The 24,676-nt window shown below is 38.5% G+C and overlaps 1 protein-coding gene across 1 annotated transcript in view; it reads left to right on the top strand.

Moving 5' to 3' along the window:
* The window catches only part of efna3b (ephrin-A3b), a 42,485-nt gene that overhangs the window by 14,385 nt on the left and 3,424 nt on the right, over positions 1-24,676 (top strand). The window contains exons 2-4 of the mRNA XM_079470317.1: positions 19,850-20,136; positions 20,340-20,405; positions 21,432-21,509. Of these exons, the coding sequence (XP_079326443.1) occupies positions 19,850-20,136; positions 20,340-20,405; positions 21,432-21,509 (431 nt within the window). The remainder of the gene's footprint in view (positions 1-19,849; positions 20,137-20,339; positions 20,406-21,431; positions 21,510-24,676) is intronic.

The following is a 24,676-nucleotide window of genomic DNA, read 5'->3' as shown; positions in this document are numbered from 1 at the left end:
TGAATATGTGATATCTACATAAAGATTGACTGGTAACTGCTTGTCAACACACACACCTCCGCAATAAATCCAGCATCTGAGCCCGGCAAAGATCTAGCCCGGAGCAAAGGTAATGCCACATCCCTTCGGGTAAGAGACCAGGCTTACAGCCCTCCGAGCGTATTGAAATGCCATGTTCGACAGATCCCTCATTTGTGAAACAGAGATCGCAGACTAACGGCGCAGAGAAAGATTTACGAATGGGATTTTTCACACTCTAACCTTGTACTGCTGGAATTTCAAATGAGATTTTACCACCTGCTAGCGTGGTAGCATATGTGAGGGAATTCACCTGCTGTGTGGGGGCAGGGTTTATCAACCATTAACCACCTTTCACACCGGCACAGTTATTCACGCCACACACTTATCTCCGTTCGCCCACCTGCCTTCCCCTCTGCATCTCTCAGTGAGTCTTAGCTAGCAGAAATTTGCTGCACAGCACAGAATCGAAGTTGTGCTAAACCATGCTGCCAAACTCGTATATACATGTCACACTATAATGCTTTATGTGCAGGCTGTGCTATCCCCCGCAGCTCTTCAGATGGTGTCAGATTAGGTGCACGTTGCCACGGATATGCTATCCTCGAGATCAGAGGGGCTTCTTTATGTTTGTCACAGCGTATTGATATTGTGTTCGTCTGGATTTACAGTACGCAACTTCCCAAAGTTTTCCGTGAACTTTCCAGTCATTTATGATTGTTGGAAAATAATTTTAGTGGTTGTTAGTCATTCTTTGAAGTGACCTGTCTTTTAAATCGAGATGCTCCCTAATCCGGACACATTTGAAGATTTAGTTTTGTTTAAACATGATTACAACCATGTACTACGCAGGTGTAAAACGTAAGACACCTCAACATGCGTCATGTCGGTCAGGCATTTATTTTATTTCACCTCTTTGAAATGTCTTTCTGCTGAGAGTATTACACAATGAATAGATTTATTATTCATTATACTGTAAATTACACTAGAAGGAAAATTATTCACTACAATATTAATAATTATTTAATAATTAAGCTAATCTAAGAAAGTTATTCATTCACTATGGTCACTTCTATGATTTTACTTTGCAGAAATTTCTGAGGCCTTATAATGTAAAATATATGATTGTTTGCATGTCGGTGACTGTGGGAACCTTGTTTAATGCTCTATTAGAAATAATCGTTCCAGTCCGATACATATGGGAAACTTAGCAAGTTCCAAAAAACATTTTATTCAATAATTCATTAGAAAACTATTTATGTGCTGGTGCTTCAGTATACCAAGAAACCAAAATTGTAGTATCTGTAGAATCAAAATCTTATAGACGGTTTAACAACTTAAACAATCGTTAATGCGCAAGCATGCTAAACTTAACTTCCAGTATCCACCTTAGTTTTGCTGTAAATATGGGCACCGGCATTTATGAGCTGTTTGTGTTTAGACTAATAGCAGTCGTATTGAGAGTGAGACGAGTGTGCTATTTTGACTGGCTAATTTATATTTATTATGGAACCCAAAGGTACAAGCTTAAGTTCAGTTAGAAGTTGCCATAATAGCTGGTACAAACGCAAAAAACATCTGGATGTTGTGCAACCTATGATCTACATCCATTATTTGTTATTTTAGATTACTGGATGCCCTTTTTCCTGGATAGTTTACCTACTTGAGTACAATAACTAATTAACAATAAACTTTATTTAATAATGTTTATTAATAAACGTTCAAAGGGAGGCATTTATGGGCAGAGTGACACTAAATGTAGAACAATATGAGATTACCTATAAATCATATTTAGCAGAACTAAATAAACTGTATGCAAAAAGTGGTATTATAAAATTAGCAGCAGTTAAAGTGGAGCTATAATAATTAGTATATGTATTTAGCAGTATTAAACGTATTGGGCCAAAGCAAACCTCGCAGCAGCGTGACTAACAGTTACAGAACATTACATTTTCATTTGGCAAACGCTTTTATCCAAAGCACATTTAACATTTTGTCAACACGTAAATTTGAGAAATAACAAATAAATTACATTAGCTAGCAAGTGAAAGTATGTCTACCCAGGTTTATTTTGGGTTACCAGTAGAAGTTACTTGGCTGAACTTAAATGCGACAAAGTTACTTAAATTGTTTATTTAATAAAATGACTATACAATAAAATACAACAGATTGTTTATATAATACAATAATTTTACAATAAAATATTTATATAAGTTGATTAAAAAAAAATCATTATATTATTTGCCAGACTGATCAACAAACACAGAACGGAAGTTAACTTCGGGCCAGGAGCGTACATCTGATGAAACGGATATAAATATAACTCATTCAAGAACCCATTCAGTGAGGTTTATTCTATGTAGTAAAATAGGTTAAAAAAAAAATGTGCAATTCAAGATTGACTAAGCATTATTTTTAGGGGAATGCGGGTTAGAAACACCCTCTGTTCTTGTATTGTTTATGTGTGTTTGTGTAAGTATATGGGGAACAAAGACTCTGATATTGTCTTACGCTGACTGAGGTATGTAAGGTTTTATATTTTGCCAACATTGCACATGAGTTTCAGAGTGATCATTTAGTGTAACATTGAGATGTCTAATGTGAGGACTGAGCTGGTAGAAGGACCTTTACGACTTGCAGAAACAAAACACAAACACAATGTAAATAAAGCCACACTTCTGTTCAAAGAAAGATGTTATTGGGACAGATAAATATCGTCTGTAGCCAGAAAGACAGGAGGGAAGGCATGGAATGCCAGAGCAGAGATGAGTGTTGGATGTCTGAGAGTCTAGTTGACAGCGTGTAGGGGGCTAAAGTAAATCCGTGGCTCGGAGGAGCCACGGTGTGAAATAGAACAGCTTACACTCACACTGGGGGACTTCGGGACATCACATTCCGGCTTTCATCCGTCCCTTTCTCTCCCTCTCTCTCAGTTTTGCTCCATCTAGCCTCTCTCTCTTTCTCTCCGGGGCCATGCTGTGTCTCCTCTGATGCCCCATAAGAAGAGCAGTCACGGTCCATTGAGTTGCGTGGACAGCAATTTGGTTGAGCCGCGCTCAAAGCCCGGCTCGCGAGTTTCCTTAGGAAATTGTGCGTGTGTGTGCGCAGTGAATAGTTTTAAGGTTGATGCTTGAATTTCAAACAATTCTTTCAAGAGATGTTGTTGTATTTTAATGCTAAATTGGTAAAGCTGTGCGTTTGATACTTCCCGATCTGCCTAAAGAAATCTTCACGAGGCGGACGTGGCCCCAGGCTAACAGGACCCACCAGCTTCACATTCATATGCATATGTGTGTGTTTGATGCATTTGTCCGTGTGTATTTTTTCCTATGCATGTGTCCGGTTCGGTGGACTGTGCTCTGGTATTGCTAGTTTGGTGGATTAGCATGTGAATTTGGCGGAATCCCCTTAGCAGCTCGAGTTGGATTCCAACTTTCCTTCTGAAATTAATCACAAATCACTCCCACCGAGAACTTCACAGAGCACCCCACAGTCACAGAGACGACATAACCCACCATGACTGAAGCTTTGTTTACAAGGCAAGAATTTAATTTACTAAGACATTTTTCTTCATCATGGCTTGATCCGTTTTGTCAAAACTGTTCATGTTTCTTTTATTCCAGTTTGCTTTGAAGGAATATTAGAGCGTTGCTTGACCTAACGCTAACATTTACAGCAATTTCCTCAGTGTTTCGACATTGATCTGGAGTCATGATTGAATGAAGCCAGAGAGAGACGGAGGGAGAGCGCGCGTGCAAGGTACTTGAGGTAAAGATAAAGTCAAACGGGATTCCATTAAACTTGCAAGGCTTGGATTCACGTCTTTGGTTTATATATTTAGCCATTTAGTGAGTGATCTGATGAGTATTGATTCAGCTGAGTAGAATCATTGCTGCTGGGGCGGACAGCCTGTTCACACAGCTAATCTTTCCATTATAATTATATATCTCTTTTATAGGGCGAGAGGCTATTTCTTCCCTCTCCGTCTAAGAATTGTGGCCACTATTTCTATGCATAATAAAGAAAGAGTGGCGACCGAAAAATTGTATTAGGTAATCAAATATTTAGAAAGATTACCTTGAGGTGGGCCTTGAATGTGGCCGCGGTCAATAACGTTCTCTCCTTCCGCCTGCCAATCGAGGTGTTGTATGTGCTCACCGATTTAAGTGAGGGGTTTTGCCATTTTAACCAAATGCACTGTTGATATATAAATATTTAAATCTGACTTTTTAGCGCCTTGAGTTATTTTTCACTCTCCGCTCACATATTGTTGCTTGCTGCAAAGGATCCTGGGCATTATTTTACCCAGCCAAGCCTGCGTTTGGGTTTAATGTTCAATAAATGAGGCATATCCTTGCTTCTAGTTCTCTCTCTCTCTCTCACCAGTGTTGATTGGCAGTCATTGTGCCGGAGGGTGAAATATGATTCTAATGTGTTTATCTGTAAACCGCGCAGTTCGCGTTATAAAGTACTATTCTCGGTCCGTACGACACGGCTGATTACAGCGGCCTCGCTTCATTTAGCCCTCCAGATATAGAGAAACACGCGGAAGAGCAACAGCTCCATCTCTCTTTTCGGGCCGACGGCAACAAACCGTGTCCGTTCGATCGCTCACTTCGCATCAGCCCAGCGCCGGCTAACTATTTCAGAACGCTTTGACCATTAAGGATGGAGCGCGGCGTCATAATAAAACAATGAAACAATTAACGTGTGTATACACACGCAGGAATTGCTTTTTAAACAGGTTGTCACGCTTCACCGGACCGGGAGGGTGACTCTATTCCACATGATTGCTAGGAGAATAATCATATTACACGTAAAACGCCCGCACGCACGCACCATCACAGAGCATATGCTTGACCGATCAAATTAACAAGTCATCAAAGCAACGATATGAACTTTGAAGTTATTTGCTTTTCTGGTCTGCTAAGTCAGGCTCCCTATCTAAACCACACACACACATGTGCAAATACACAGTGGGACTGAGGGATACACTCCTGGGAGATGGTTGGGATTAGTATCATCAGTTGCTTGTGGTACACGCACACACACACAAACAGCCTCTCACACATTCATAAGAACCATGCAGCCATGAAAACAGTTCAGGTGTACAGCTATGCAGAACGATGATTTCCCTTGTGTGTGCATGTGTGTGTGCATTATAAAAGGAATTCTTGTCGGAGTGTTTAAAGCTGGATTTGTGTGGGTCGCAGAGGTCTAAATGTGCACATCTGTTGAGAATTAGAAATCGAAACCTATTTACAGAGCTTGTGTACGTATACTCAACCTATGTGTCTGACGTAAGATCGAAATCCTTTTTCACTGACAATCTCTTCTCAGCTCCCTGGACTGAAGCCGGACTGAATATGAGCAAGAAGCTGTTTACTACAGTCCTCAGCTGACAAATTCGAACCGGGCAGGAAAGGCCGAGATCAGGAAAGAGGGAAGTGTGCAGGGCAGGGTGAAAGAGAGATGGGGGGAGGAAAGATGGAAAGAGATGAAAAAAGAGATTGGATATCATACTCAGTGTGTGATTATTCCCTCTTTCTCCATCTCTTTTTACCCCCCCACCACCTCCATAAGTGCTGTTCATGATTAGAGTGAAATTGAATTATTACAGGCATAAATTTAACCGGACCTGATGGATGGATGGATGGATGGATGGATGAGAGGGAGATGGAGAGAGTGATGGATTTTGAGGGAATAAGTTGAGGTTATTGCTTTGGCGATAATGCACTTCGAACAATCGCCATGACAGTCATATAAATGTGAATTTCAGATTTAATTGAACGGAGAGGTAGACAGGACAGATATATACGAGAGAGCGTGAGATAGAAAGATGGAAATGCAAAATGCTCTCATATATAAATAGAGTGACCCATAGTATTGGCTTTTTTCTCTCTTCTATTTGTATATATTTCTCGCGCTCATCTTGTTTCTAGTTTCTCTCCCTCGTCGACTTCGCTGTGCTGAGTATTCGTTTTTACAATGAGCGGATTGTATTTATGGGTCTAACCTTTGACCTTTCACAGGTTTTTCCCTCCTACCGTTTTTCATATTTTCTCTCTCACAGCAAAATGCACGTATTTACATACTTCAACTACCAGGGCTCAACAATAAGAATATTTCTGCAGGTGCAAATGGGCATGTAGTTCAGATCTTCTCTGGTCCACTTCAAAAGTAATACTTTTTGTTTCAAATATACTTAATCAAACATTGAAATCTTACATTTATTTAGGTTTATTAAACACTTTCTTTAATAACCAAAAAAACATGCGTTTAAAATTTATGAAAATCTTGAAATTCATAATACTTAATTCATTCCTTTTGAAAAGCAAGATTTATTACTTTCCTCATATTTTCCTCATATTTAGATTCTTACGAATTTAACAAAGCCTATAATGTTACCTTGGTACATTATTAATTCCCAGACATGATTATGCCATACATTTATTTTGTTTGACGGGTGGGTTCAACTCAGGCCTCAACTCAATTTTGTAGTGACTGGTAACATGAACATTTTTCTATGTAAAATGTATCAATGTAGATGTACCTAGTCACTAGTTGAGGTCAATTTTTTATAATGAACTTATCTGTAATGTATTGCTTCTAATATATGTTTACTAGTATCCCTTTAAAAGCTTCCATTGAAAACATCCTATCCCACTGTTTGTCTACAATTTACAATCTCTATTTTCTTTCTTTCTCTCTGTGTATCCCTCTTGCTCTTCTTACTTGCTCATTAATGTTTCTAATGTCCACTAAAATGAATTCACAGCAAGGGCAAATACATTACAGAAAAACAAATAAGTTACCGTTTGCCATCAATGTGAGAAGTAGTGACAAGAAACCACTGACTCAATATTACTGGTTATCAGGCCATCCCTATTGTTGAGCCCTCACTGCATATCCCTGTAGGATACTTCTCTTTGACCGTAAGTTAATTATAAGTCCATGACATGAGCGACATCCTGAGATTTACTGTATATCCATATGCATGCCATACTGCACTGTGATATGTACCATCAACATTTGCATAAACACACGGGAGAAATTTCCCATTTAAATATGTCACCTTCATGAATATTTAATTGCATTCTAGAGCATCTCCTAGTTTTCCTCTTGTGAGTATAAATTCAAAGCCCCGCTGCATTGGAGCCGGAACGGCTTCGTCTGCATATAACCGTGACTGTAGGATGGAAAGCCAGTGTGCCAGGATTCAGGCTTCACTGCTCCTCACTCATTTTTTCTGAGTGGATAGATAGAGATGGCCCAGCAATGATGACACTTCCTGCTTCGTCACCGCTGTTGAGCTCATCTAGCACATTACTGTGAAAGCTCCAAGGAACGGATGAGAACCTTGAGTCATAATCACAGAAATGGACACACATCATCTTTATGAACTGCTAATGTTGTGTGAGTTTGGGAGCCTGATGGAATGGAGGCACTTTAAAAAGAAGATAATCTCTGCTTGTGCTTACAGTGAAATATTGATATAAATGACGAATTTTGGTTGAACTATCCCTATCCCTAGGTCATGAGGCTTTTACACTTATTAAACCAAGTTGTATTTGTAACCCCAGATTTCTAATGTACTCAAACATTTGGATCCAAACTTTTGGACCCAGGCTCAAAATAAGGCGGAGGTGGTGCCATCCTTATCTTGTACATACATGCACAAGTAGGCCTATACCGTACCTTTAAGTGGCTTAACCACAAACTTTACATATTAAAACAAACAAATTAAATTTTTAAGTTATTTAAAACATTAAACAGAAATGTTTTCAAACCAAATAAAATGTTTCATCCTTTTCAACTAACTTTTCAGCCCACAACTACTAGATTGGTACTAGATTTACCAGCCTTACTAAATTTGCAAAGCTCATTAACATCCTGCGTTCAGCTTTGAATGATTCACTAATTTTTCTTTATATTCGCTAGTGACTGAAACAGTTTAAACGAATCGGTTCAAACGAGTCTTTTGTTTATGAGTCATTCTGATTGCAATGCATGTGTTCATACCTTTTTTTATACGAACTGGCTGTGTACAGTATAAAGCTTAAAGCCCCAGAGAAATCAAAATTATTTTTTTTCCTTTTTTTAATAGGTTAGTTAAGAACATCAATAAACTGATATGCTCTTACATGCTGAGAGAATTCCCATTTAGAGGCTATAGCCGTTCAAAAATGACAGTCTGGTACGTGTGCTCAATAAAATCTAGAAATTCCATGACATCACGCTACACAAAGTTCTCGTCCAATCAAATACGCTTTAGAATCCGAATCCTGAATCTTCCTATTCTTTTCAACAGACTTTCACACCCCTGTGGCTATCACACTGTTAAATGCAGCTTTGCCTGGTTGACTACTGTAAACGTAACGCTATTGGTATTTTTGTAAATGTATTTTAAAAGGGGCGGAGCCACTTTGGTATGTCTCACGCTCTCTGCATTTTTCAGTTGAAATTATGTCAACACATCAAATAATCCTGCGCATACCAAGGCGTTGCACTGGGACTTTAAAACCTTACACAACGATGTCCGCCACATTCATTTAAGAAACAATATTTACCTGAAAAGCAGTGAAACACAGCTAATACAGTTCCTATTATCTCTTGTACTGCAACTCTTCAGCACCTCACTGGGCTGATAACAAAACAGCGCCCCCCTTGCGGTGTAATAGCGCAACTGCAGTTACAAATGACAGTTTGTTGCCAGAATACACGCAGTGTTTTTTGGGAAGACACTCAACATTATTTGGGCGAGAGACCGAAGGGGCACGAAATTTGACGGAGGCGGGTGCCTCAAAAGCCATTTTCTATGCAGGAAGAATCCTGCACAATGATACGGACATATAGTACACCGTTGTAGGTAGGTGACAGAGGGTGGCGAAGAGAAAAGCGAAAGGAATGAAAAATGAAAATAGGAAGATCCCCTGACCTTGTTGCAGCTCACCGTCTCCTTTGCTTCACCCATCGAGAGTCCTCGTCTGTTGCAGCAAATCTGTTTATGAACTTTTTACGACAAAGAAGGTCTGCGCATTTAGAGAGAATCTGTCCTCCAGACAAGCTGTAACATTGAGGGCAGTATTCTACCTCAGGAGATAAATGACGCTTTAAATGACCACAGGACACACATGCACAGCTGCCCAGAGCGCGCAGATATTCACTTCATCTTCCATTGAAAGGGGACTGAATTGTTAGGGGAGCTATTCTAATTAGAGTTAATTACAGCAGTCTCTCTCGTCTCTGTGGTAAAGTGAGCAGTCTGTCATGCTGCTGTTAGAGAGACTGAGAGAAACACGAGACGAGGAGACAGAATGTTTGAAGGGGATTTAGATAATGAGGACTGGGTTTAGTGGTTTAGGTAGGGAATAGAAAACATTAGAATGGTTTGAAACATTGGAAGTCTATGAGATGTCCACATTAATAGTGTGTGAGGTATAGTTTCTAGGTTCATCACATTTGGACTGGTCTGTCTGGACCACAGATTGTTTAAAACATGGACGTAGTGTCAGTGATGTCATGTAGCTTTGTGAAGAGCAATTTTGAAGCCTAAAGTGGGTGGAGCCCCCCTCACAGTTAGCTATATCAAAATTTGCTAAATAGACCAAAATGACCAGGCTGTAAACATGTTTACTTCTGTGTTGGTTTCACGAGAGAGACCGGAAGGTTGCCGCTCGCTCTGGACACAGGAAGGGAGAGAGAGAGAGGAACAGAGAGATGAGGGAGCCCAAGGAGATAAGGAGAGAGTTCGATGTGAAATGAATACAAGGCAAACTGATATTTGACATATGGCTGGGGACAGCACAGACAGCAGGGGATAAAGAGAGAACAAACTGGAGAAAAGAATGCAAAGATAGAGAGAAATCAACAAAGAAAGAGTTAGAATGCCTGAACAACTATACAATTGATTAATTTTTTAATGTTAATCCGTGTAAATTGACTAAAAAAAGCATCATGTCATGAAAGGTTGAGCATTACAGTGATTTTTCAACGACACTGGGGTTTTAGACACCATCTAATATTTGTTATAACCCTGCTGCAACATGACTATAAACGGAGCCAATGTTTCAAATATTTTTTTATTTCCTATATTTAGTAACAGTGCATTATCCTATCAAGTTTGTTGTTATAGTATTTATCTTCTATATAATGTGACCTTGCCTGTGAAAATCAGTCTAAATTTAACTTTTGCGATAATTTGCCAAAGTCTGATTTTATCCATTAATTTCACCATGGTATTAATCTTTGTCTCGACCTTACTCAGTCAATTAAGTTTCTTTTGTTTCATAATTTTATTTGCATTCTGTGTGTTTTTACATAGAAAACAGTAAATGACAAAAAATGGCTTTAGCTGGGTTTTCACAGGCAGAGTCACATATATTATGGTTCAACAAGCATGGTAATGATACAGTATGTACAATAAGTGTGTTGAGAGTGATTAAGAAAATGTAATAATAAGATGAGTACTTTATGAGGAGTACTTTATACCCGAGGTGTGGAAACCAAATGACAATTTAGTTGACGCACACAGTCGCGTAGTGTGAGCTCACACATGCTGTATGTGAACTCTATTACAGCCCTATCTCACTACCTCATCACTTGGTTGGGTTTGCTGTGCACGTTACCATTTGGAATGTGAACTTATTCAAGTTGTACAGGGAGAGGATGAGATTTTGTTTGGTGAATGGACCAGTGTATAAAAGGGACCCTGAAAAGACACTCTCCCTTACTCTCTCTCTCTCTCTCTCTCTCTCTCTTTCTTTCTTTCTTTCTTTCATGATATTAAATTTTCATCCCCTGTAGCTGAGAGAAAGAGGAAAGCTGGCAGATGACAAAGGGAGGTGAGGAAAATAAATAGAGAGGGGCACTGTATGTGCATGGGTGCACGCTTTAAATATTTTTTATGAATAAGCTATTTTTTGTGTTTTTATACTTCTACACGAGTCATAAATCATATTTGAGTTCCAGATGTAATAAGCTTCTGTTAATAAATGGCAAATTTAGAAAGATATAATAAAGGGGTAAAAGAAAGTTTAAAAAAAACACGGGAAAACTAAAAAAGTTAGCCTCACCTGAATAATACAGATTGATTTGCCATTGCAAAAATATAATGCATAATTCATAAAAGAGTTTTTAAATGTGAATGTTTTATTGTGTCATTTATATTTTAGGTTGTTGAACACAGTTAATTTTAAACCTGATGTTGCTTTAAGTGCAAAATAAATAAATTTCACAGTCATTATCATAATTGCTAATTCATTTTTATTGTTTTAATATAAAAAATACCTTTTTTGGACATCCAAATTATTTCAAATGCCCAGTACTAAATTAATCGATTGCAAAACCTCACAGGGCATGGAAATTGTTTGGGTGGGCCACCTGTCTCTTGGAACCAGCGAGTTGGCTATACTATAAAGATCCTCAGTGGGTTTCCGGGTGTCCCCCCTGCTAGTAAAATCCAAAAAGAGAGAAAGGGAGTAAGAAAGAGAAGGAAACCGAGGTCAAAGAAACAAAGAATCGTGGCTTGTTTGACAAAATGAGCTTCTTGTTGGGGCAAAATACCATTTAAAATATTTATCAGTAAGACAAACAGATACACAAACAAACACATACACATCTCTCCTCATTTTGTTTAGGCGTACACTTTCACATCTATCATGTCAGGAGAAGGCAACATTAGACGTGTGGGAGGAGAGAGAGGGCGGAGGGTTCATGGAAAAACACGTACACATTTACAAACTCCGTTCTTTGTGCTATTTCTCAGTCTCACGTGTCTTTGGGACTGGCAGAGAAAGAGATCATGAAATACACACTAAGACATAATAAACTAGACCTCACATCCGCCTCCTGTTCGCTCAGAGCAGTCCATGGATGCGGTCCAGACTGAGACCTGACTGTGTAAACAGACCCATTAACCCTCAGTGTGAGTGCGAGTTTAAATGTGGTTTAATGACGATCCTGCGTGCGCGTGTGTGCGTGGGCTCAGGTTCAGAGAAAGCGCTTTTAGAGTGAGTACTTACGACCATTATACTGCTCCAATCTGCTCCGCTCTTAACCGCTGTATTGATTCTCCATAAGGGCCTCCAAACTACCAATATCCAGGGCTGTAAACATACCACACAATGTGCATGTACATGTGATGAGGTACTAGGGATCCGTCTGGATCGATGTGAAGGTCAAAGGGTAATGTAACTCAATAAAAGTGTGCAGCCTTGCTGTTTTTACTAGAGACTAGAAAATTAAGAGCGGTGGAGCCTCTGAAGTACAAGATGTCTCATTTAACTTTGTTTACCTTCAATTTGTCAGCTTCCCCCTCCAGCACTTAGAAAACACAGATGCAATGGTCATGTTATTATACTTAATCCTCATTTAAGTCAGGCTTCTTGTCAATATTCCCAATACTACAGTTTCTAATGTGCACCACAGGTGTGGGAAAAGATCACAGAGATTAGTTGTCTACAGTCGATCCGAAAACGCTCCTAATGCAACGCACGCTTGTGTTGTGCAACGAACAGCATGAAGTCAGCTGTCATATAAGTGTTTGCATTCATGTAGTTGTCGCATGGCAGAATGTTTCAGGTCTAAGCCTGAAGCCTGATGGACGTGTCCTCGTTCCCCTGTGTACCTCAGCGTCCCGTTTCACCTTATCCATCTTGGCCAACTTCTGTTCCAGTAGTCCATGTCTTCATTTGCATTTCTTCTCCTCCTCATCCCTTCATTCCTCTCCTTCGCTTCTCTATAAATGTGTTCATCCATCTCTGTCATCTATCATCAATCTCCGCGCACACACGCAGTCAATGCTAATTCCGTTTTAATTCATGACACATGGCCTGTGCTGAAGCCAAAGCTTTTAGAATGGAACCTCCGGCTCAGATCACTGCTTCACACTCTTTGTCCTCTCTCTCTCTCTCTCTCTCTCTCTCTCTCTCTCTCTCTCTCTCTCTCTCTCCTCTCTCTCTCTCTCTCTCTCTCTCTCTCTTACTCTCATCCTTTTGGTCTTTATCATCCAACAGGTTTTGCTGTGTTCCATGTTAAGCTCCAGAGTAGTAGTTCAAAAAACAAATTGCTAATTAAACAAAAGAATGAAGTGAAATGTTATGGCACAAAGGTTGCTTTTTCATAACATTAATATGTTTTATTAATGTCTCCTATAATTCTTCTAAAACTCTTTGGAGAAATAAAAATAGATGAAGCTGAATAATAAAGCTACAAAATAAATGTGGATACCATAGCTCAGATAATGTGGTCATTGGGGACTTGATGAGAGTTGTGTGTACAGTTTTGGATATTGTTGAGCTATGAAGGAGACACCTGTGATATTCCTGGAGTCTGAAATCTGAAGAATCAATGAATTTCTTGAAGACTTCTTGCATTTGCGCTGTTATGTTTAGGAGACATTAAAGAGATCTACTTTGGGAATTTACGACTTATGGGAATTAGAGAGAGAGAAGAATTGAGAGGTAGTTTATAATTTTTCTGATTTTAATATATTAGCATATATTACGAAAGTCTTACCTCACCTTACCACCAAATTACAGCACGAGACAATAAATGTATTGCATTTATTTACTATAATTATTTATAGAAATATTCGCAGTTATGAATGTTGAACTGCATAAATCCTGTGATCCCATGTATATGCCATCCTAATTCAAAACATTTTGGGGGGAATAAGCCCCAAGTGCTTAAAAGTTCAAAGACAGATAGCAGACAACCAGTAAACACTATAATAATTCCTAAATCCACTCTTTGGTTTGTCTATTTAAATGAACAGTCCACCCAAAAATTCAAATTCTGTCTTTATTTACTCACCAAATCTGTTTACATTTCTTTGTTCTGATGAAAACAGAAATAAAGATTAATGGAAGAATGCTTGTAACCAAACAGTTCTCGGCCTCCATTGACTACAATTGGAGGAAAATTGGATTTATACGTTTCTTTGTTTTATTACATTTATTTTTTTTACATTATTATATATTTTGTAGAGTGTAAGAAAGCAAACAGTTCTGGTGCACTTTTGACTCCCATTATAATTTTACTATTGTAGTTAATGGTGGCCAAGAACTATTTAGTTAAAAGCATTCAACCAAACAAAGAAATGTAAATACAGGTTTAGAACAACTTGAAGGTGAATAATTGATGACATATATTCGGTTGAAATGTCCCTTTAATGCATCACGTGGATCCAGCAATGCCTTAATATCGTCTGAATCTTTTTTTCTTGAAATATTGATTTTCCAGCAATTTGTCTAGCTATAAAATAACCCTAATAATAACATGTAGACCCATACTAATCCAGAGGCCATAACTCAGTCGTGCCCACACAAACGAAGAAACAAGGCCCAACAGACACGTACATTGTTCGTACTTCATAGCTCAGAGGGGAGCTGTGTTCTGTAAACTCACTTGCACTTGCAGAGAAGAATGCCAGGGAGTGATAAAAGATGCAGAGGAGAGAAACTGAGGGTCAGTACTGTATATGTGTTGCTGGTCCATCTGTGTAGAGGTGACTGAGAAAAAAATCGAAAAAGGCTAGACTGAATTGATATATTGCAGGAGATGAAATATTGTGTATTAAAAACAATATCAGCACCCTCTGCTTAAAAAACAAACTATCGGATTAAGGTAAAACTTTATGTACTATCGACAAGCACCAGAAAGCAGCACTGTGTATGCTGGTGAGTTCATGTGAATTTACCTGTAGAATTAGAGCAGTTCAAAGGGCAAAACTCACAAAAAGAGCTGTGACATTGACCAACTGTATCGATAGTGAGAGAGCAGAATAAATTGAGATTTACAGAGCGGAGGCAAGGCGAGAAGAAAGACGATAGAGAAAGATCGGTTGGTTTCTAATTGCCTGTAGCAAATGGTCTTCGAAACGATGGGAAGTGAGTGGAGGTGTGTGATTTACGCTCGCACACACACTGCCGATGTGAGTTGAGAGGGATGAGATCGGCCTTGAGAACAGGTAACAGCAGCACCTGATCATACCTCAGCCAACACACATCAATTCTTCAGATTTAAGACCAAACCCACAAAGCAGTTTCTCTCTCTCTCTCGGCTTAAGCACACACACAAATGCTAGATTCTGAGAAAGTCTGATTGATTAAAAACCTGTGAACTTGAAGATCAGTGAATTGTAAACGTCTGTTTGGCTGCGGAGAAAAACATTTGTGTTTGTCAATGTGGAGTGAACATGTGCACACTAAATGTGCATGTGGGCTTTAATATTGTGTGTCTGAATTAAATTACATTTAAATAATTTACCACTGAAATGGACGGAAAAAGAAGAGGGAACGAAACAGATCAAGAGGGACAGAGAATAGTGGAAATAAACTAAATAATTGAGCATGGGGAGGCAGTCATACGAGTTTAGGAATGCAAGTAAACAAATGAATCGTACTACGAGCGCATGAGAACGCCAATGTTAATCCCACCACAATCCATCTCTCATCAACTCATGCACCTTTGCGTAAAGGTCCAGTTTGTCATATTTTGGATCTCCATGCATGCATCCCTCCGTGCAGCACAAGATGCACAGTTTTAAAGTCAGAAGTGTCTCTCCGTGAATTTGTCTATCCATGCAGCGCAAGGTGTGCGGTTTTAGGCCTAGTCCACAGGTATTTTTATAAACATAGTTTTTCCTTCCTCGTTTTATAAAAAAAACAGCATCCACACAAAAATGTACCACAAAGTGCTGTCAAAAGCATGCCACCTAAAAAGCCACGTTTGCTGCGCAGTTTTAAAGTGGAGGTGTTTTAAATGACAAAATTACAGATTATATGAATAAATCCAATTTGTGGCCTTTGCACTTTGCAAACTGCATAGGCTACATACCCTGATTTGGGGGTTTATTTAGTTCAGAGGTGGGAAGTACCGAAGTAGATTTACTTTGGTACTATACTTAAGTATACTTTTTGAGTATCTGTACTATACTTAAATACACTTTTTGAGTATCTGTACTATACTTAAGTACTTTTTACTGTACTTAACTACATTTGAATGACAAATCTCACCTTTCATGTTTACATTCTACATTACATTATTTCCTTGGCCGATAGTTGTGTATACTTTTCCCATCTCTGATTTAGTTATTATAAGCAAAATATCCAATTCAACCTTTTATCCGATTAATCGAAATAATTATCATCCAACCAATCGATTATTTTTTCCCCTTCGGCAAAGAAGCAAAAACGTGATGTCATCTTAGGCCATTGTCAGCCACTGTAGTGCTTCGAAAGGGAGGGGTGGAGTGAGCCGTTGGTTGAAATTCACAACCTCACAACTAGATGCCGCTAAATTTCATACACTGGACCTTTAAAATAATAGTTTACCCAAAAATACCCAATATGTTAAAGTGTATTCACCTGTATATTTAACATGAGAGAGAGAGAGTGATAGAAAAGAGACAGAAAGAGAGAAAGTATCATCTAGATTTCTTAGTTTCTGCAGGTGTCTTTTGTAGAATGCAGTGCTTGTTTGTGTTTGTGTGTTAATGCACACATTGCATGTGTTTTGTCAACTGTTCACAGGACAGATGCTCTCCTTTAATTAAACGGATTGAGGGGGTTAATTAGAAGAACAGAACAGCAAGAGAAGAGAGATGCTGTTTTTCCTGTGGTGCTGATTCAGCATTGCTCTCTCTCTCTCTCTCTCTCTCTCATTACAGATATGCTCTGTAGGCACAATCATTCTGCACATATGTAACTACCAGGAATGTGCGTATTTCTCACGTTTTACATGACCATTTAATGAATGTGTCTAAAAAAGAGAAATCCTGTTGGGAACATTGGAATATTGGGATTTCCGACTATACTTGCGACTTTTGATTAATGAAGTAACCTAATACGCTTATTTGGCCTGAGATTGTATTATTGCTTTCTTGGCTTTTCTTTAAGTTTTCTTGTAAAAGCTGGCCTCTGTTTCTTTGATAGTGACATTGATCAACTAAGCCTTGATCTTGCTCCAGTGCAGTGTCCCTAAATCCCATGCTGCCCAGCTCAGCGGCTTATGTTCTGGACACTCCGTGCAGTTTACACACAGACATATGAGCATGTAGACTAATGAATCTCATGAACACATATATCTGTTCTTTTAAATGCACGCTGGATCCTTTCAGTGATTTGCTTTCGAAAAGGGGTCGGATGATAAAATGTGTCGCTGTCTGTTTTTAAATGCTCCAAGTTCATTTTTTTATCATTTTAAATCACCCACAGTGCTCGACTTTTCTCTTTAGTCGCCTCCTAGTGGACATAAATACAGCTTCTGATCAGTCTTCCTTGGAAGTATTTTCCTTAGTAGTTAATTTAGCATAAGAGAGAGAAGAGATAATGTTTTCGTTTATTTTAGCACACATTTAGGTTGCTTTATATTGCATTTTATCATTAAAAAACTAGATATAAACAGGAAATCTTACTGGCACCTTATTCATGTGGCGTTATATTGGCAATTTTTGTAAATTTAGGTGTAAGGTAGATTATAGTAAATTGTCATCTTGGTTTGGATATCATTGCTTAAAGAGACAGTTCTGTCGGAGGATAGAACATATTAAATTGACCTCACTTAGATAAACGTGTGTGTGTGTGTGTGTGTGTTTGTTTGCATGTGTGTGTGTGTGTGTGCGTGCGTCCCGTGATCCCAAGACGAGTAGGCAAACATTTTAGCATCTTTTTACACACCTTCATTAGCATAAAAGCCACTAGTGAGATTAAGAGGAACAGAGTAAGTCTGAGTGTTCGAGTGAGGATCAGAGAGGATTGTGAAGAGGGAGAGGCGTTAAAGCAGCATTTTTGATCTTCATTTAATAATTGAATAATAATCTCCCAGGAGAAGTGACCTAGAACTGAGAGAGAAATTGATATTCATTTGCACATCTACATAGACACCTACTGGCCGGCCAGTGTTACTACAGAACAGACAGGGTCTCCCTCAGCGTTTCACTCCATCCTCTGTGTTTTGCCTCTCTTTGCCTCTCTTTGGCAAGACATTGACAAAGGAGTGCAGTGAAGAGGGGTTCGAATTGTGACACTTGCAGTGAAACTTTTGTAGCCGCACTCTGACACGAGAGAGAGAGCCCCGTTCACTCACTGTAAACCATCCTGATGTTTTCTATACATTATCCAGCAGACATTACGCACATTTTCCTCAGACGCTGGGGTGAAATGTTAAGACTCATTGTCATACAGCTGTGCACTGGTGCGATGGAACAATATATTACTGCAGGTCTCAACACAGTCCTCTCTCGTATCTTCATGCTTTCTACCTTCATTCCCTCTCTCAAGCCCGAGGGAGCTTCCGCTAAATGCAAATGACCGATGCAAGCTTGTATGGTTTCCTCCTGCACCAAACAGCATAAAGATTTATTGTCAAGTGAAAATCTTTGTCCTCCCTTAACATGGAGGATGGAGATGGAAAGAACTGCTTGTGTTTCTGTGAAAATGGCTTGATTCACTCAACCTCTGTGATGGTTATACTGTAAATGTAGATTAAAGAGCAAGTAAGCTTCATTTGGATCAGTGGCCTTACTAGATGATTTCCTATAAGCGTGTAAGTGAGGTCAGGGGGGTCCGTAAAATGAAAGGAAAGATTTTTTCTGGTCTTTTTTGGAGGAATGGGGAATCACTCGCGCAAAACCTTTTGCCATTTTAAATAAGATTTGCCTGACTGGCCTTAAACGTGAGGGCATTTTTATTAGCTCTCACTTTCAGATTGGCTGTTGAAGAGAGTAAGGGATTGTTCTACTCAATTGTGTCCTGTTCTTTGGTTTCACTGGACATCTGGTCAGAGTTTTTATTTAAATGTATGTTACTCACTGTTTGTTTAGTTGACATGAAGCAAAGCATTTAGTCACAGAAGTGTTTAATACTTAATGTAAACTTATTTAAACAAGGAATGGTCACATATTACTTAAAGGGTTTAAGAATTAAATGCGTGTGTGTATTGATTATTAAGTTGTCGTGTACAGAAATCCATTTCATTTAATTTAAATTGTAGAAAGGCTAAAGGGTGGTTTGAAAAAGTTAAACGACTGCAGTAAATATACAGAACCTGAAATATCCATTTTCATTATTCATTATACATTTCCTATACATTTGGTAAAATGATATACATTTCATACTGTAGAAAGCTAATGCTTATTTGTCTTTGTTTTTTATTTGTATGGAACATAACTGATGTTTAAAGCAGGTGTATATATGTATATGAGTATGTTGAGATGTGTGTTTGTTTTATATTCAGAACCAGTCAAAATTTTGGAAATGATTGATGACCGAAATGTTTCTTATCATCTTAAAAATCTTTTAATGTGTATGCTTTAAACAAAAAAAATATATTGATCTTTTTATATATTTATTTAAATATAAAATATACATTTGTGCCGACATATCATTTATTTCATTAGAAAATAAAGAAAAATCCTTTGTTGAAATTTTTACATTTGTGACATAACTGTTCATTTACCATTTGTATTATTAAACCAACTGTATTATACACCTCTTCTGAAGATGTAAACAAACGTATTCAACGCTGGTCCAAAATAACTTCTGTTTCAGTTTTTTAATCCTATACACAAATGTTTAAACACATACAACCAACAGAGCATTTATAACCTAATCAAAATGTATTTTACTAAATTTTACCATTTATGTACAAATTCGTTTAATAAAAATTGTATGTAAAAATTAAAACAAGAGGTTCTGCTGGACAAGTGTTTACATCTTGTGAAGGAATCTATAAAAACCTTTTGCCAGATTTCTTTTAGAAGTTTTTTCTAGATCTCTTAGGAGTAACTCGCCGTTGCATTTGTTTGTCTATCTCTCTTCATCATTAGACTTCGTAAGGAGGGTTACACGGTGCAGGTGAATGTGAACGACTATCTGGACATCTACTGTCCTCACTACAACACCAGTCAGAGAGGTGTGGCCGAGCAGTACGTCCTCTACATGGTCAGTTATCGAGGTTACCGTACCTGTGACCCACAGCTGGGCTTTAAACGCTGGGAGTGTAACCGCCCCCATGCCCCCCATGCACCAATTAAATTCTCAGAGAAATTCCAGCGCTACAGCGCCTTCTCGCTCGGCTATGAGTTCCATGTAGGACAGGAGTATTATTACATCTGTGAGTATTCAAACTATATCCGCTTATAATCTGGAATTGTTATTAGTAATGAATGCACTCCTGTGTAACATATTCATATATGACCTGAACACCACAAACACAACAACCGGTATAACAGTTATTGTAATAATATAATTGTGAAATAAATAAAATAGCATTACAGTTGAGATAATGATGACTGACATGTATTTGTTTTGTTTTAGCCACGCCCACGCATCACCACGGCCGAAGCTGCCTGAGACTGAGAGTGTATGTTTGCTGCTCAACAGGTATTGACTTCTATTCTCCATCCATCAATCTACCATCCTATCCGTCATTCCATCATACACCCATCCATCAACTCATCATTTCATCCATCCATCCAACCATCTTATTTCTCAGTCAATTGATCCACCTGTCAGCCCATTTATAAAGTGTTTCACGCCATGTTTCGTAACTGCACTATCAGTCTTTCTGTGGATTAAATCAATGTATATGTTTGGTTACAGAAAGCAAACTCTCCATCTCCTCCCCCACCAGGTTTCGCACACCATAAACATGTAGTGCTCGGCAGCGACACTTCTGGGTTCCTCAGGCACCCCGGAAAGAGCTGCCTTAGGTTGTAACTGAAAATTAAAATGTGACCACGTCCTATTTTTAAACGATTTTTGGACAAACAAACTCAAGGGTGTGACTCAGATTATGATAATTGATACTAATGATAATGACTGTTGTTGGTTTTGTTTATTACTAAGGCAACAAGAGGACAAGTATAATGCTAAATACATAACCAACAGTGACGTTGCCAGCACCATTGCTCATACTGGCTCAATTGTGCAAGGATATGCAATTAAAAAAAATAGCCCCATTCTCCGTCTTCCAGGTGCTGTCGAGATCCATGTTCTCTAAAATTTAGCTGGCACTGAGAGTTATCTTAACCCTTCACCTTCATTCTTTCTCTCCCCCTCTCTCTCCCTCTCTCTCTCTCTGTCAGAGCTCATGTTCGTTAAAATTAATCCGGTCCAGTGTATGTATGTGTGTGCAGGAGAGAGAGAGAACATGCTGTGTGCTATCTTAACCTCTGCCCTCTCTCTTGGAGTCTCTGAGTTCTTATGTCAAGATGAATCTTGTAGTTCTGCTCAGTCGATCTGAACTCCACTGCCTTGAGTTGCCAGTGCCGTTGCATGTAGTCTGAACTGAACTAGAAACAGTATCTGCCACCCAACCCCCCAAAACTCCTCATGACATGGAGGAGCATACAAATGAATACACAATGATTGTGTGTGTGTTCTAATTCTCATCTCATGTGTTTCTAGCATCTGATTCAGATGATGAGCCCCAGCCCACAGAGCCAGACTACACTCTGCGACCCAACATGAAAATCGATGACCTCGGTGAGTTGTAATCAGACAGCCCACACACATACGTACAGTCACACGGACAGTTATACATACGCATATTAATCACTGTCTACGTTGACATTTACGCCCGAAGTTTCGGAGCCCACAACTCTGGCTTCCGCTCGGCTCAATCGTGGTTACGCTGAAAGCTCATTAATCATGTGTGTCTGTGTATGAGTGTATATATGTTGTCATGAAATCAAATTTGGTTTTGCAGTTAAGACTGTTTAAGGTCATGTCATTTAAATGTGGAAAAAAACGAGATCGCGTATCGTTTCCTGAAAAGGGCCGGCTGATGAACGCAACAGTTAACATGTGTTTTACGGTCAGTGATTGGCACTAATGAAGCTAGAAGGCAAACGAAGCATGAGGTACGCGACTATAGTTAGCGCAAATGCTAGTCGTAGCGTCGATCACATGTGGCAGAACTATCCCTACAGTTCCCACACTGCCACAGTAACCCGAGTCAAGGACAACGTCGACCGCACCATTTAAATGAGAGAAAAGAAATTGATTGGACTTCAAGTGTTTTTAAGGAATAAAGAGGCATCGATTTGTTCGTGCTTTTTCCGAGAGTGTGTTTTGAGACAGATGGATGTGGATGTGTTTTGGGTCGTCTCTGGGTCAGTGCCACCCAACGATTTCCGATAAAGGAATCTGAGAACCAGCTTTCTCCCACTCTCTCCAATCGGAGGTTCAGTTTTCAAACGGGCAAGAGAGGGGAAGAAACCGACCGCAGGAGGCCAGCCGGGTCTCAGGAAGCCACACATCTCAGTATTGTTCCATACATCTCTGTCCAATAGACAGAAGAAGAAAGAAACGCCCTTGTCCTTGCTCAGAGCTTACTGTTATGCCATTAGTATTGACCATTGAATGTGTATACACAGAAGTCCTTCAAACAAATCAAGACATGCCCACAAAACTGCCACATTGGTTGAATTGTGAAACTCTAGAAAGCTGCAATGTAGTTTTATGGAAGAAGAGAGACACCCTTAAGGTGCTTAAATACAACCCGGTTCAAAAACATAAATGTGTAAATTCTCATTTGCAGTTTTCTTTGGATTCTTAATGTCAATTCTATAAATTTACTGGGGCATTAAGCTCCATCAATGGCAGTGTGTTTCATGAAGTTTGTCTTCGCACAAACACGCAAGGGATAGCGAATACAAATTCAATGCACGCAAATGCAAATTAGATTTGGCCCTCTGGGAATAATAATACAGATGCAATAAAAAGATGAACAAGAGAAAGATTTGTGTGCCATCCTGCTCATACCGTTCTGTTTATGTGGTTTTCTAACAAGTAAAGAAAAACAAATAATTTCCGGCTTGGGTGAAGCACTGTTATCAAATACAAAGATCTGCTTGTACTGTAATGTAAGATTTGACTTCCCGTTCAGGTCACATACAGAACAAGCTCATCAAATATCTTGATAATTCCGTATTAAAATGGACCCAACTTGTCACAACAACATTATTTGTAACAGTTTTGTCTGATCAGCTGACTAAGATGATACAGCAGTTTTAATTCAAGCAGGTTGACAAGCTGTAGACTTCTACTCTTCTGGCAGGTCATGTGAGTGTCTGGCCTGAGTTGTGTGTTTTGGCACGGAGGGGTAAATTCCAGCATGTACACACCGCGTTCCAGAACATCCCACACAGCTCCTCTCTCCGGCCTGGCATTCAAGGATCCTGTCAATCAAACATGGTCTAAAGAAATTGTATAATATTAGTTTTCGATATCTTATCAGTTATTGTAAATACAGGTTACTTTTAATTAAAATTAATTTTGGTAACACTTTACAATAATAATGTTGTATTTGTTAACAGTTAGATAATGCATTAGCTAACATGAACAAAACTGCATTTATTATTATTAGTTCATCTTAATATCAGCATTTTATTTTCATACTTTTTGAAATTCAAACGCTAAAACTGATAACATTAGTTAATGCAGCAACATGCATTGTTTTATTGACATAAACTAACATTAATTAAAATGCTGTATAAAATCTATATTGCTTATAGTTCATTATAGCTAATGCATTTACTACTGTTAACAAATACAACATTATTGTAAAGTGTTGCATATTATATACAGATTATATATAAAGTGCTACAGATTATATACAGATTATATCTAAAACAAAATAAATATAATTGACAAAATATTAAAAAAATAGTCAAACATGAACCATAAAAATATTTAAACCATGGCTGTCAAATGATTAATCAGAATTAATCGCATCCTGAATCAAACTTTGTTTTAATGTAATATATGTAGGTTTTCTGTGCATATTAATTTTGAATTAATAAACACATACCTGTTTATATTTAAGAAAATATAAAGAATAATAAACATTTATATATCATTTAAATTATTGGTACATGTAAATATTTCCTATGTTTTTATATATTCAAAATTAATGTGATCGTTCCACCCAAAAATACAAATTCTGTCATCATTTACTCAACCTCTTAAGATTTCAAACCTGTATGATTTCCTTCCTTCCGCAGAACACAAAAGAAGATATTTTGAACAATGTTTTTAACTTGCCCCATTCACTTGCATTGTGTCAATAGAAGTGAATGGGGGCCAGTGCTGTTCGGTTACCAACTTTCTTTAAAGTGTGTTCTGCGGAAGAAAGTAAGTCATAGGTTTAAAATGACAAGAGGTTGAGTAAATGATGACAGAATTTTCATTTTTGTTCAAATCATTTGTAAACCCAGTTGAAGCAACACATATTGGTGGCAATGGTGTCTGGGTCAAATGGTGGCTGAAAATGTCACCCCACACGTGTCCTTCAACATCACATCACTCAACAGAAACACATACTTTGCGTGTGTCTTTCTGTGTTTCCTGTAAGTCAATTTGCGTCACACACTGTTTTCTTATGACCTGACCTGTATGTCAAGATGTGTGTTTTGAACTTGTCTGTCACAGAGTTCATGAAGTGAAAGACACATGCTCACATACACAGACTTAGACACAAACTGGTTTTGTTAGATTGTTGTCCAGCTCATGATGAAACAGAATTCCGTAGATTTTTCAGAAGTAGTACTTTGATCTTAGCTCATCGACTTATGGACTTTGAATCCTGTATACTAACTTCTAATTTACAGCCAGTGATGTAGTAATCCAAGGCCTCCTAACCCTGCGCT

The sequence above is a fragment of the Barbatula barbatula genome, assembly GCF_947034865.1.
Source record: "Barbatula barbatula genome assembly, chromosome: 12".
Taxonomy (NCBI): domain Eukaryota; kingdom Metazoa; phylum Chordata; class Actinopteri; order Cypriniformes; family Nemacheilidae; genus Barbatula; species Barbatula barbatula.
The sequence above is the reverse complement of the archived record's forward strand: the minus strand, read 5'-3'. Positions and strand labels throughout refer to the sequence as shown.